The sequence below is a fragment of the Engystomops pustulosus genome, chromosome 3, assembly GCF_040894005.1.
Source record: "Engystomops pustulosus chromosome 3, aEngPut4.maternal, whole genome shotgun sequence".
NCBI classification, from domain to species: Eukaryota; Metazoa; Chordata; class Amphibia; order Anura; family Leptodactylidae; genus Engystomops; species Engystomops pustulosus.
Window position 1 is genome coordinate 137,573,545 of NC_092413.1, and position 13,818 is coordinate 137,587,362.

At 38.9% G+C, this 13,818-nt stretch overlaps 1 protein-coding gene across 1 annotated transcript in view; it reads right to left on the bottom strand.

Moving 5' to 3' along the window:
* Positions 1-720: 720 nt before the first annotated feature.
* TINAG (tubulointerstitial nephritis antigen) overlaps positions 721-13,818 on the bottom strand; it is a 75,899-nt gene continuing 62,801 nt past the window's right edge. Inside the window, exons 9-11 of the mRNA XM_072142266.1 lie at positions 6,052-6,166; positions 2,440-2,473; positions 721-1,961 (exon numbers count right to left, since the gene is read on the bottom strand). Of these exons, the coding sequence (XP_071998367.1) occupies positions 1,839-1,961; positions 2,440-2,473; positions 6,052-6,166 (272 nt within the window). The 3' untranslated portion in view covers positions 721-1,838. The remainder of the gene's footprint in view (positions 1,962-2,439; positions 2,474-6,051; positions 6,167-13,818) is intronic.

Below are 13,818 nucleotides of genomic sequence, written 5' to 3' on the forward strand. Positions count from 1 at the left end.
ACCTTTCCTGCCTCATATTGACTATGAAAAGATATTTTACAAGATAACAGCATTAGGTAGAGAAAAAAAAACATTCACTCTATCACAGAATTTACCATGTAACAATTATTTTCTGGCAATATGACAAAATCTAAATCTCCAATTTTCACCCTTTATGTTGTACAGATATGTAAAGCCAATCAATGTCTATTGTTTGTACTCTAATTCATTTTCTTAGTTTCAACTTAATCTGTTTCTCTGCATTAATAGATGAACAATTATCAATCCCTTATCGCCACTGACATTATTTTGTTCTTCTATGCAGAAAAACTTAAAATTCATAATTATATTTAGAAGAATAACCACTTCTACTTTGTCTGATTTTTTTCAATATTTTCTTTTCATACTTTCATATGGTTAAATATGTCAATGACGTAAAGTGGAGAAGAATCTGCACATTATAATTGAAATGAACAAAAAAAGTTTTACTGCTCTTTTCTTTATAAAATGTAAGAAATAAAAGTATAATAATGCAGGTTTTGTAATATTTCTTTTGCATAACTCCTTTTCACTGAAAGAAATAAAAAATAATGAGGAAACTTTAAAATATATGTGCGAAAAATCTGTCATATCATAAACTGGATTGATTGATGTCATAAATATTCTCTGTTCTGTTAAATGTAATAATATTTACACAAACCAATGAAATTTTGGAAAGGCATTTTTACTAGAGAGGTAACTTTTAAATAAATGTTATGTTTAATCATTTCATATTTAGCTTTTATATATATATATAATTAATGGTAATTATCAAATTGCGTTAATTTACTTCATCAATATTATAAAAAAAATGCAATGCCATGTAATATTTCTGGTAACTATAACAAATGAGAAAGCTTATCATAGAAGACCACTTGCTCTTTCACAATGTATTAGTAACTTTAAGCCAGTTAAATCATGTACATACAATCTAAGGGTACAATTATAGCGCAGCACAGGGTAGGCGAACACAGCGAAATATAACACATGACCTATATTTCTCCGTGAACGGTCACAGTGCGGTGAGACATTGTGTGCTCACTGCATCATGACTTGGCGCCATTGGCGTCAATAGGGGCCATCGGCAAATGGTACGGCCGGTTAGGGGTCCCCATTTGTGTGAATAATCGCCAATAGACAATTGGAAGTGGTTCACAGTGACTCTAGCCCCATTACCTACTAGGCCCCTTTGCAGCTGCAGAGGCTTAACCAATGATATGTCCACCACTGAATGAGCTTTGTATCACCTTTCCTGTAAATATAGAGGTAGTGAAGAGAATGTGCCAGCAGGTTTGACCATATAGCACTGCAGACAATGTTATGCAGCCCTAGAAAGTTTTTAAATTCTACCTTTGTATATGCTGTTTATAGCCGCAAAACTTTAGAACACAAACTATTTATGCAAGGTTTCAGTTCTGCTACATAAGGAGGTAGGTGAATTATCCTGATGAGGTATTTACTTTACACTGAGCTGCTTTCCCTTCCATTTGCCCTGAGTTGGAGCTGTTGCAATCAGGTTCAATACTACAGCCTTTAATCAAAGCAGAACGGAAGGGCTTTCGAGCAGCTGAATGTAGAGAGCACACAACTTTACAAGATAAAGCACATTCTGTAAAAACACTTGCAGAGCTGGAGTTCATTTTTCAGTTCTGTTCCTATTAAATGCGGACACAAAACAGTAGATGTGATTAATGTTTCAGTCTATCAGCAATTCTGCATGGTCAGACCCGCTGAAATACTCCCTTTAAGTCTTAGGACAACACTTGAATCAAACTAGCTAAATGAAACATTACAGTAAACATGACATGCAAAACATGGTATTATGCCAAAATATGACACCAAGCTCCTATTATCAATCTTTCAATGCCACACTCATTTTTCCCTCGAGCAATTCTGAAGTATCCATGTTCGCCCCATGTGTTTCCCCATGAATTTGCAACAATCTGAAATACAAATTATAGGAAGTAGTTTATATTTGTTGAAAATATTCACCATGAACATTTAAATAGGATTCATCAATTAATGGCTGGAATCATACATGCACGAAGCAGTTAGGAGGCAAAAGGATTATGGTATGCTCTACTCCAGATTGCCACAAAAAAGGGGGGTAGAAAAGCATCAAAAATAATAAATCCACTGGGCAGAGCAGAAGGGTTTATAATGTTAGGCAAGCAGGTACAACGCAATTTTTTAATATTGAATCATTGTGACCGATGAACATTATTGTTTTATTATAACCAGAGAAATTTAAAAAACAAATTGAAAAAAAAGTAACACATTCTATGCTTCATCTCAATGAGCAGTGATAAGGAGCTTAAACAAATCTAATTAATGTTGTTGCTATTATTATTATTTAGCATTAATCTTATATAAATAATAATAATAATTTATTATATAATAGAAATAAATTAATAAACTTACCCAAAATCTTTCCATATTTTGTAAAGATCCCCATCTGATAAAATAAAAATGATTGTAAATTAAGCATTTAATCTGACAAGAATTTAATGTTTGATTTTCTTCAGTAGCTAAGTTTGAATAGTAGAGATTATTCAGCAGTCAATCAAGCAGCTTGGTGTTTTTTCAGGACATGGACCAGGAGCATGAACAGAAGCACTCATTCAGTCTCTGGTTCTGTAGGTTCCAAACTCATCAAATTCAGTTCGGACCCTAATTGTGCTCTTCGGGTTTGCTCATCACAACTGAAGAACATTCAATGAAAGAGACAAAAAGTCTGCACCACTCACCGATATAATCTTCTTTTATTTCATTTCAGCCCAGAGTTGTATAGCAGGTGCACAATTACAGCAATGGACCATTTTGCACACTCCTGAAACGGCTAGACGAAACGCAGGAGGGCGCAAAATGGTCCGTTGCTGTAATTGAGCACCTGCTGTACACCTCCCTGCCCCTTTGCTGACATAAAATAAATGAAGATTTTATCGGTGAGTGCCACTGACTTTTTGTCTCTTTCATTGCATTTCTGATTACTATTGTTCCTTTTCGCTGAGCACAACCGTATCTCTTCATCATTTGTCTGTGTTTCCATTCATGCAGTTGCCAAAGATTATTTGATAGCAGAGATAGTGCCAACCTCTATTGGAACAGTTTGCATTCTCTGTTCCTTTTGTTTTCTTTCTGACAACTGAAAAACACATCAATGTTTTTTTTTATTACTTTAAATGAGCCTAACAAAACTAAACATCTAACTTTTAATTGTGAGCTTTTTTGGTATAGCATTTTATGTTTTTCAAATTCTTATGGGGAATTTAGCATGCCTTGTATTCCAGGTTTCTTGTATACAAAACATGCAATTCCTGGAACACAGGATTACATTTTACTGTCATTTTTCGGTGTCTTTTTATTTATACCTTTTGGGGTTCTTTGTACTGATACATGAATTCCTGATGTCTTGTGGATGTAAAACATTCCTTATTAATATCAATTAACAAATATATACCGTTATGTATATACAGAGGAAAAAATTAGGATATATACTGGATTGCAATTTTTTTTTTTAAAGTTTTGCACTTTCTAAAAGTGGAATTAATAGTGGAATACAAGTATTACAAGTATTCTTTAATGTGTAAGTTTCATGAGGATGGCAGCTTGCAGAATGGCACAGACAAGTTTCATCATTTCCCCTCAAGTTATTAGCAAAAAAGTTTGTGTTTAAAGACTGAACAAAATCAGGAACAGTTACTTGCTAGTGCTGACATTGCAAGTGAATGTCATCAATGTACCTACCATTTTATTTTATGGTATGATAGGAGCTTGGTAGCCATAACAAATCTTCTGACAAGAAGTAGCCCAGATTGGTGACAAGAACTAGCCGAGCATGCCTTGTTGTAGGAAAGATGTTTAAAACGGCACACCCTGGATTATCCTGCAGCATGCCAGTAGAGAATTTGATCATCATGCTTAAAATGTTGCACTGATAAATCAGTACAGTTTCAAAAGAATACTATAATGAGGGACTATGTTTTAAACTCAAGCCCCCCAAAAGGCCCTATTTACTTGCTCAATCCAAACTAAACAGAGGCCATTAACTGTGCAACTGTCCCTCCCTACACCAAAGTGCAAAAATGTAAAAATGCAACAAGACAAACAAGAAAGAATAGTTGACAAGTCAGTTCACAAAAGAAATAGCAAACAGTACCAAATTGCAGATGACAAAGGGGAGTCTGAATAGGAGGTCTGAGTTTTAACTAAACACCAGAGGTACTGCCCTAGATAAAGGGAGCAGAGATCTGTCAGTCAAAACTGTTAACTGTTGCTGGTCTAGAGCAGGCTGTAAGGGGAGAAGGGTGAGGTGCAATAAACTCCAAACAATCAGCAACCTAAGTCCGGTTTCTTGAGTCGCAGAACACTGAGGATGATGCTAACACAGATGTTACAATACCTCCCCTCTTAGAAGGGGCTAGTGGACCCTCAAAAGAGGGGTGATAATATAACCTGAGGAGTCATGGAACATTAAGATCTTTGCTATATACCTATTTTCTCTCCTCAGGGCCATATCGCTCGTGATTCACCAGATATTGTACAAAGACCTGAACTTTCCCCAGAATCAAGTATTTTGTCCAACTCACATTCTAATTCCTTTTTATTAACTCCTGGAGTTGGTGTATTAGATGGTGGCAAGATGGAAGGAACATATTTACTAAACATAGATTTGAGGAACAAATTGTGGATACAGAATTTTCATGGTATCTGTAACCTGATACTAGATTTGTGACCTGTAAGACCACAGACTGAGGACAATGCTGACACAGATGCTACACATACAACTCAAGATTGTAATAAGTTATAACCCACCTACTTCCGCCAACATGTGTTCTAAGATTCCCATGGAGTTCCGTAGTGTCCCACACTATTGCTCCATAGAAATTCCTGATCAAACCCACACACCTTATTGGACATCAGTGTCCAAATAAATACCTGCAGGCTTTGCTAACGGTTATTTGCTGCTTTTCTCATTGACTACAGTGGCTTTATGGCAACTACTACAGCCATACCTCTCATTTCACTAGAATAGTTAAGGAATTAAATCCAACCTGTGATTGTATTCAATAAAACTTTGACCTACAGTAACCAGAACATTTAATTTTCTTGGAATAAAAGCGGAGCTCTGAGCCCAAAACCTCCTGAGACAAAGGGTATGGCTGCTGTATATGCTGCTGAAACCTCCTCACGCACCAAATGGGTTTCTTTATTAAAAATATTGGCTTCATATATGTAATGCTGGTGATGGGTTCTGCTCCTTGTTGCATTCCCTGTCGCCAGCTTACCTTCAGCCGCATGTCCTGCCATGCTTCAGCTCTCTTAGGGTGCGAGCAGCGGTTCTCTCTACTTCTTAAAGAAAAGGGATGTTTCCCAGCTAGACTGTTTCAGCCTATCAGTGTGCGCCTCCAGCCATATACTCCGGCATGCCCTTTGCTACGCACCCGAGCAAGGTTGTTACTTCGGTCTAAACTTGCTGTATGGTGTTTGTTTCTGCTTGTCTTCCCGTGTGACCCCGGCTTGTCCTCTAACTCTGTTTCTGCTCCGTGTTCCCTAGTATCTGATCCCATTAAGTATTCTGAACCTGCGCTGCCTGCCACGACCCTCTGCTTGTATACTTTTCTGATTGTACACTGCCTGCCTCAACTCCAGAGTGACTCTGACCTCCTGCTCTGTGCCCGGTGAACTAGCTGCTATCCACACTGGGACCACCACAAGAGGGGCCTTGGAATCTCTCTGCAGCAAAGTCTAGATCCCTGTAGAGCGGTAGAGGTGTGAATACCAGAGAGGTCCAGGGTTAACGCCCTTAGTGTGTGGCCCAAAGTCAAACCAGTTAGATACCACAGCGGGTTCACAACCCGCTGCTTGTCACAATATCATTAGCAAAGAAATTTCTCAGCCACACACATTAATAAAACAACAACAGACCTGTGCAAAGCTGGATAATTTTAGTATCTCACAAGTTGTACTGTATAATAAAAACTAAGTGAAAGTGCAACGTCAGTAAATTTTTGTTAAAATGCTATTACTTACCCTACAATCTTAACTGAATGTGTGCCATCTGATCCAGGATTATTTTCACTCCTGCCTGTATATTTGTATATTCCAGTTTTATAAAGGAAAAAGTCTTTGTAAACTGTCATTACAGCTAGAAAAAAGTGAAAACGCTTATAAAATTGTTGTTTTTAGTAAGCAATGGCAATCACAAAGCATATTTTATAACTCAAAGGTATTTTACCATCCTGACTTTTAATCCAATGCTGCCAGAGCCCTTTTTCTATTTAAAGCTTGTCCCCTGCTTAAGAACACCTGACTTACAGACGACCCCTAGTTACAAACAGACCCCAGATGTTGGTAATTTACTGTACTTTAGCCTTAGGCTACAATAAACAGTTATAACAGTTATCAAAGGTGTCTGCAATTAAGCTTTATTGCTTTATTGGTGACAGAGACCAAAAAAAATTTGGCTTGGGTTACAATTATAAATTATACAGTTCCAATTCCATACAAATTCAACTTAAGAACAAACCTACAGAACCAATAGTGTAACCCGGGACTGCCTGTATTGATTTCCAGATTTTACTCCTCTCCTCACAAAACTAAGACATTTTTTAAAGCTTTTCCATTTACAGAGCTTTTTGTTTCTGTTATAATGGTAGCTTAATGGAGAACAAGTGGAGATTTTAGACATTTCTTCGGTTAAAGGTTTCAACAGATAGGATAATTATTTGTATTATTTTTTTATAGGTAGCATTTTGGGATGCAGGGAAAGTGTATATATTTATAGCAGTTTTTGGAAAGGGGGGGGGTGAATTGAACTTAGTTTTTTGCGAATTTTCTAGAACAAGGGGTTAATGGTGGGTGTCTACATCTGTCTTAAAAATACAGTAAGTCACTAGCCTTGTATGGATAGGACTCAACCTGTGGTCCATCAGTTTAACGTAATAGCTGTAACACACTTTTATATCATTTATTGTTAAGCTGTTATAGGAATTCCCAGTATAGTGAAAGAATGTAAATAGACCACACTGAAGTTTTTGATAGACCCCAATACTGGAGGTGTGCTATAAACCCATAAAATACATGATATATATTTCATAACAGAATGTGGTAGTGCATACATCCCTATATATTTCCAACAACTAGAAAACAACTAGAATAGATTTGAAGAATTGCTTGCTTTTTAAAATTTGTCAATCAAGTTTGGAAAGACTCTTCAAACACATAGCAAAGATGTCACAGATGTATTCCAAACCCAGGCCTTACCATCCCTAATGGAACCCTTTTCCCACATGGAAACTTGGTGGATGCAGTAATGTGCACTGAGGATGTTTTTATTAGCAGATACTATAAAGCTATCAAAAATTGAGAAAAATTGGATGGCATAGGGGTTTCTTGAAGGACATCTGTTTCCTCCTCGATACCAGAAATTTGAGAATCCAATCCAGGGGATTCTTTGTACAAAAATGTGTGATTCTTCACCAATATGCCAAAAAATGTGTGCTAAAAAATCCTCCCATTACCTCAAAGAGGTGAATACTTATGCTTATTTAATGTATCTATTTTTGTGTCTTAATTATGAAGTAATTATTAACTAATTTGGCTCACTGTTTCTCAAATCACTTCAAAGTGATTATCTTAATATTTTATAACACTTCACGTCTAATACTTTAGATTAAGAATTTATAATTAATATTGGATGTGAAAATCACATGTTAAGTAAAGACTTTTAATCAACATTTATAGCAGAACAGCTATATGATGTTATAACGTGGAATACATCATATCTGACTAAAGGGCAGTTTTTAAATTGTGGTGAATAAAAAACACATAGGTCTATTTAAGTAGTCTGTAGGTATACAACATGTTACAAAAATATATAATATATTATGTCATCATATATCTATGTGCCTATATTGTATACAACAGTCACATTATACATCAATTTAGAGCTTCATCGCATATTTTGCTATTTATTTCTTCCATGTGCAAATGTCTAATTTAAATGAAATCTACCATCAGAATCAAGCATGTTACTCAAGCATCAACACTTACTTATAGGTCCAGACACTGTGACTGTGGTAAACTTCATATATTTGTTTTCCATTGCATCCTTCTTTTAAACTGCCACTTTTAAAATTATGCTCTCTCAGAAGGCCTCTAAGCTACATTAATAATACAACTCTGTGCTGAAGCTTCACAGGCTATTACACGGTGTAGGAGCACATCTTCCTCTCCCACCTGCTCCTCTGCCATATTAGTGTAACAGCCTATGAAGTCAGAGTATGGAAAGGTTCCGACAATATTTCCAATAAATTCCATAATCAACTTTAAAATGATGCCACTGAACAAGAAAGAAGGAGGCCATGAAAAACAAATATAAGAAGATCCAGTTATGTGTCTGGATCTATGAGTGTGTCCTTGGTTTATCATGTTTGTTTTATTTTGATGGTATTGTTGTATTATAAATGCAAGCAAATTGGTACTTCTTTATTTTAAGCATTTTATGAATTATGTAGGGAATAAATCACATTATTTTCTCTCTTTGTACTTTTACCAACTTTTTTGGGCACATTGGTATATTTGCACTTTTTGTGCAACATTTCACTTGCCCAGTGGCTGATTTTATCAGTGTGTAGTTTTTGGAATCCAGATGTTGATGTTTTAAAAAGGTTGCAAAAAGTCTCATATTTTTGTGCAAACACAGAAAAAATTAAAATGGATTGGAATTAAAATGGATTATAATGGATGAATTTACTTGTTTTTTAAAGTTGCAAGCCACAACATACTTATAAGCCAAATTTAACTAATTTAAGACGGGCAAAAATTGCCAGACTAAAGAAGACTACAGATAATTTGCACCAAGATTCTCTAATAGTAGTATATCAGGGCGGATTAACTCGACTAGTGCACGATACTCCCTGACTTAAGAACTTCCTCCTGGAATCTTTAATCCAGTTATACTGCTGTTTTAAACAGATAAGCACCATTCAGATATTGCTGTTGGTGGCCAAAAATCATTAAAGCGCTGAAACTTCCTAATTTAGGAAACATCTGCTTTTGTTCAGCATGAATATAATTGAGTTTATGTAGAACTAAACATTTCTAATATAAAAGTTACAAACTGATTCCCCAGAGATACATTTTGGTGATCACTGCTAAGAATTATTATGTTGCAGAAAAGAAATATTCACAGCTTATGTGTATTAATAAATTATGTTTTTCAGATATTACTTATTGGAAACCTCTAGCTACATATATTTAGCTAAGGTCTGAAAACTGCAAATCAATTCTGAGAAATTTATTAAAGAGCAAATTCACTAATCCTGTGATTTACAAACATTTACTGTTATGGTTTTCTTTTACTTTCACAGGAGTTAAGATTTATGGGAAGTACTGTATTCTAAGCCCACATGAGTCATTTTATATACTTAAAGGAAACCAGCCACCACATTTTTCACAAATGCAGATTCCCATAGAGCCCTAGTCCTTAAATGACACCCTTCCTTTATCTAAAATTCGCTTCTCTCAATAAAATCAACTTTGTAATCTTACCTGGCATGCATTCAGATCTAGAGCATGTCAAAGGGGGTGTGACATCCTCATCTGAATCCAGAAGCACCTTCCCATGCCTTTTCAGCATGCAGCACTTAATGTCTTATGACAAGGATGACTTGTCACTTAATGTTGTGTGACAGGGGTCCTTTTACCCCTTAACATTTGCCAACTGTACCCCATGCATGTATCTGATCATATGAAATAACAGAATGCCTCCATGGAAGCATGGAGAGCAGTAAAAGTCCATGGAGGTATGCTGTTTGATCAGATGTGCATGAGGTAAAATTTGCAAATGCTATGGGGTAAAAGCACTGTAGATGATATCACCCATTCACATGACATTAAGAGCTGAATGCTGAGAAGAGACATAGGATATAGGGAGGAGCTGCTGGATTCAGCTGATAAGGTGTCACGGGTGGTCCTGTCAACCATATCACGGGTTGCGGTCTCATCCATGCCCCTCTGCCTCCGCTAGCGCATCCCCCGCGCACCTTACTCGTCCTGACTCCTGTCTCGTCTTTCTCCACTGTGCGCGTGTTCCAGACTACTAGGGCGAGCTGTGCCCACTTCTCTAAAGTTAAAGAACCAGTGGGCCATTAATTGGAGCTGGCCATTAAACGCATATAAACCTGCCTCTTCCTGCACACCCTGCCAGATCTTTGTGCTGTTGAACCACTAGAACTGCTATCCTTGCCATTGATCACAGAGCTGTTTGACCATCTTCGTGGAGCCAAGATCTTCTCCAAATTGGATCTTCGAGGGGCCTATAACCTCATTTGTATCCACCAGGGAGATTAGTTGAAGACCGCTTTTAATACCCGTGATGGACATTTTGAGTACCTGGTGATGCCATTTGGACTCGGTAATGCACCAGCCGTCTTCCATGAATTAGTTAATGACATATTTAGAGACTTGCTTTATGCCGGTGTTATGGTTTCTCTGGACGATATTCTGATATTCTCTCTGGACCTTGAGTCCCACCAGTTCCACGTACGGCAAGTCCTTAGTCGTTTAAGAGCCAATCGCCTTTATATCAAACTTGAGAAGTGACAATTCCACCAGAGGAGTCTTCCATTTCTTGGCTATATCATCTCTGACAGAAGTTGTCTGCAGTTCTTCAGCGGCCTCATCCAATAGGACTACGTGCATGTCAGAGGTTTCTGGGCTTCGCAAACTACTACTGCCAGTTTATTCTGCATTTCTCCTCGCTGGTATCTCCCATCTTGGCACGCATCAAGTAGGGCACCAACCCCCAACTCTGGCCACAGGCTGCTGAAGAGGCCTACTCTAAATGAAAGACTGCCTTTGGCTTTGCGGCAGTACTTACTCGGCCAGATACAGGGAAGCCCTTCCACCTAGAGGGTGATGCCTCCTCTGTAGGAGCAGAAGTGGTGCTTACCCAGAAAGGTCCTAAAGGTCGCACTCTCACATGTGTTTTTTTTTCCAAGACCTTCTCCTCTGCAGAAAGGAATTACTCCATAGGAGAACGGGAACTTTTGGCGATAAAACTTGCTTTAGAGGAGTATCATTACCTTCTGGAAGGAGCTCATTTTCTGGTCTGCATCTACACAGATCATAAGAACCTCCTCTATCTCCAGACTGCACAGCAGCTCAATCCACGTCAAGCCCGTTGGTCACTTTTCTTTTCCAGTTTTAATTTCCTTATCCATTTATGTCCTCTCTCGTGCCTCGGATGTCATTGGGGAAGAACCAATTCCTTAGCATGTCATCGCTTCTGAGCGACTGTTATGGGCTGCGCCTGTGGATCTTTGACAACGACCTCCTGGCAAGACCTGCGTACCACCTGCTCTCCGGAGGAAAATTCTAACTTGGGGACATTGCTCGCGTGTGACTGGGCACCCTGGGGTGCAGCACTCTGTCGCCCTCATTTCCCGATTCTACTAGTGGCCAGATCTAGCCAAAGATATTCGGGACTTTGTGGGTTTCCATGATTCCTGTGCCCAGAATAAGCCATCAAGTCTTAAGCCCACTGGTCTTCTTTTGCCGTTGCTGATACCCAGCGGCCCGTGGACTCATGTGGCTATGGACCTTATCACAGACCTCCCGCCTTCATCTGGCAATACCGTCATCTGGGTGGTAACTGACAGTTTTTAGCAAATGTTGCATTTTGTTCCTCTGCCAAGTCTGTCATCTGCTCCACGTCTTGCCAGCCAGTTCTTCAGTCACATCTTCCGACTCCATGAACTTTCCCAACACATAGTCTCTGACCGAGGGGTTTCGTTCGTCTCAAAATTCTGGCGTTCCCTCTGCAACCAACTTCAAGTGAAATTAGACTTTTCTTCCGCCTATCATCCCCAGTCTAATGGGCAGGTGGAAAGAGTAAATAAGACCCTGGGCTGCTATGTACGCCATTTTATTTCTGCCTGTCAGGACGATTGGTCCACTCTGTTGCCATGGGCAGAATTTTCTTACAACTTTGCTCCATTTTTTATCAATTATGAACTGCATCCACGTCCTCCTCTTCCTCTGCCTGTGTCACTGGATGTTCCTGCTGTTGAGGAATTGGTACGGGACCTGAAAACCTTCTGGGAGCAGACTCGGCTTTCCTTATTACAGGCTTCTGCCCGAACCAAGCTCCAGGCTGATAAAAAAATTCAGGCCTCCTACTGTCTTCTCTCCTAGTGACAAAGTCTGGTTGTCAGGCCAAAGATCCCTGGCTACAAGCTTGGTCCCCGTTTCCTTGGTTACTTCGAGGTGCTGAGTCGCATCAATCTTGTGTCCTACAAGCTGCGCCTTCGTCCCACCATGCGCATCACAAACTCCTTCCATGTCTCCCTGCTCAAGCCTGTCATCATGAACGGCTTCTCCGGCAAGTACCCCCTCCTGCTCCTGTGGCCGACTCCTCCGACATCTATGCGGTAAAGGAGATACTTGATATGAAGACGGTGAGGTGTAAGCAGTTCTTCTTGGTTGACTGGAAGGGGTATGGGCCGGAGGAGATATCTTGGGGACCCAAGGACAATATCCTGGACCATGATCTCCTTCAGAAATTCCACCAGCCAAGAAGAGGGGGAGAACGAAGGAGGAGGTACTGTCACGGGTGGTCCCACGACCCATATCAGGCACCCCTGCCCCCGCTAGCGCATCGCCAGCATGCCTTACGCATCCCGGCTCCTGTCTCGTCTTCCTCTGCCGTGCGCGCATGTTCCTGACCCCTAGGGCATGCGCATGCCGTCTTCTCTAGAAGCCTCTTGCATGAATATTCTATCACCATTTCATCCATTTTGTCTACTCCTCTTGTGTAGATTTCTGGTTTGGATTTCCTAGCATTGCTGTCAATACTGGAATCATGATGGATGCTGTTGACTATATTTTTCCTTATTTGCTCCTTTCTCCTTCTTCGCTTTGTAAGATACCGGTGTCGCTTTGTTGTTAAAACCTATAGTATTTCATTGGATGAGGAATTTCTTGTCAGTTTGGCTTCATATTTGGCTTCATCATTGGCTTCAGCAATTATCTCATAGTGTATACCAGGGGTCCCCAAACTTTTTTACATAGGGGGCCGTTCACTGTCCCTCTCAGACCATTGGAGGGCCGGACTAAAGTTTAAAAATAAATATCAGTACATGTGACCGCATCCATAATACACTGGCACCCCCCCCCTCAATTAATTATTTAATATACTGCACCCCCTTAAGAACTATTTTAAATATCGGCCCAATTAATGAATTAATTGGGACAATTAATTATTAAATATACTGTGACTTCTCTCCAATAATTATTGAATATGCCCCCCCTTTAATTACTAGACTGCCCCTCATAATTAATTATTTCCTATACCCCCACCATTAATTATTTCCTATGCTGCCCCAACTTATTTCCTATGCTGCCCCCACCATTAATTATTTCCTATGCTGCCCCTCATAATTAATTATTTCCTATACTGCCCTCCACCATTAATTATTTCCTATGCTGCCCCTCATAATTAATTATTTCCTATACTGCCCCCCACCATTAATTATTTCCTATACTGCCCCTCATAATTAATTATTTCCTATACTGCCCCCACCATTAATTTCCTATACTGCCCCCCACCATTAATTATTTCTTATAATGCCCCTAATAATTAATTATTTCCTAAGCTGCCCCTCATAATTAATTATTTCCTATACTTCCCCTCATAATTAATTATTTCCTATGCTGCCCCTCATAATTATTTCCTATACTGCCCCTCATAATTAATTATTTCCTATACTGCCCCTCATAATTAATTATTTCTTA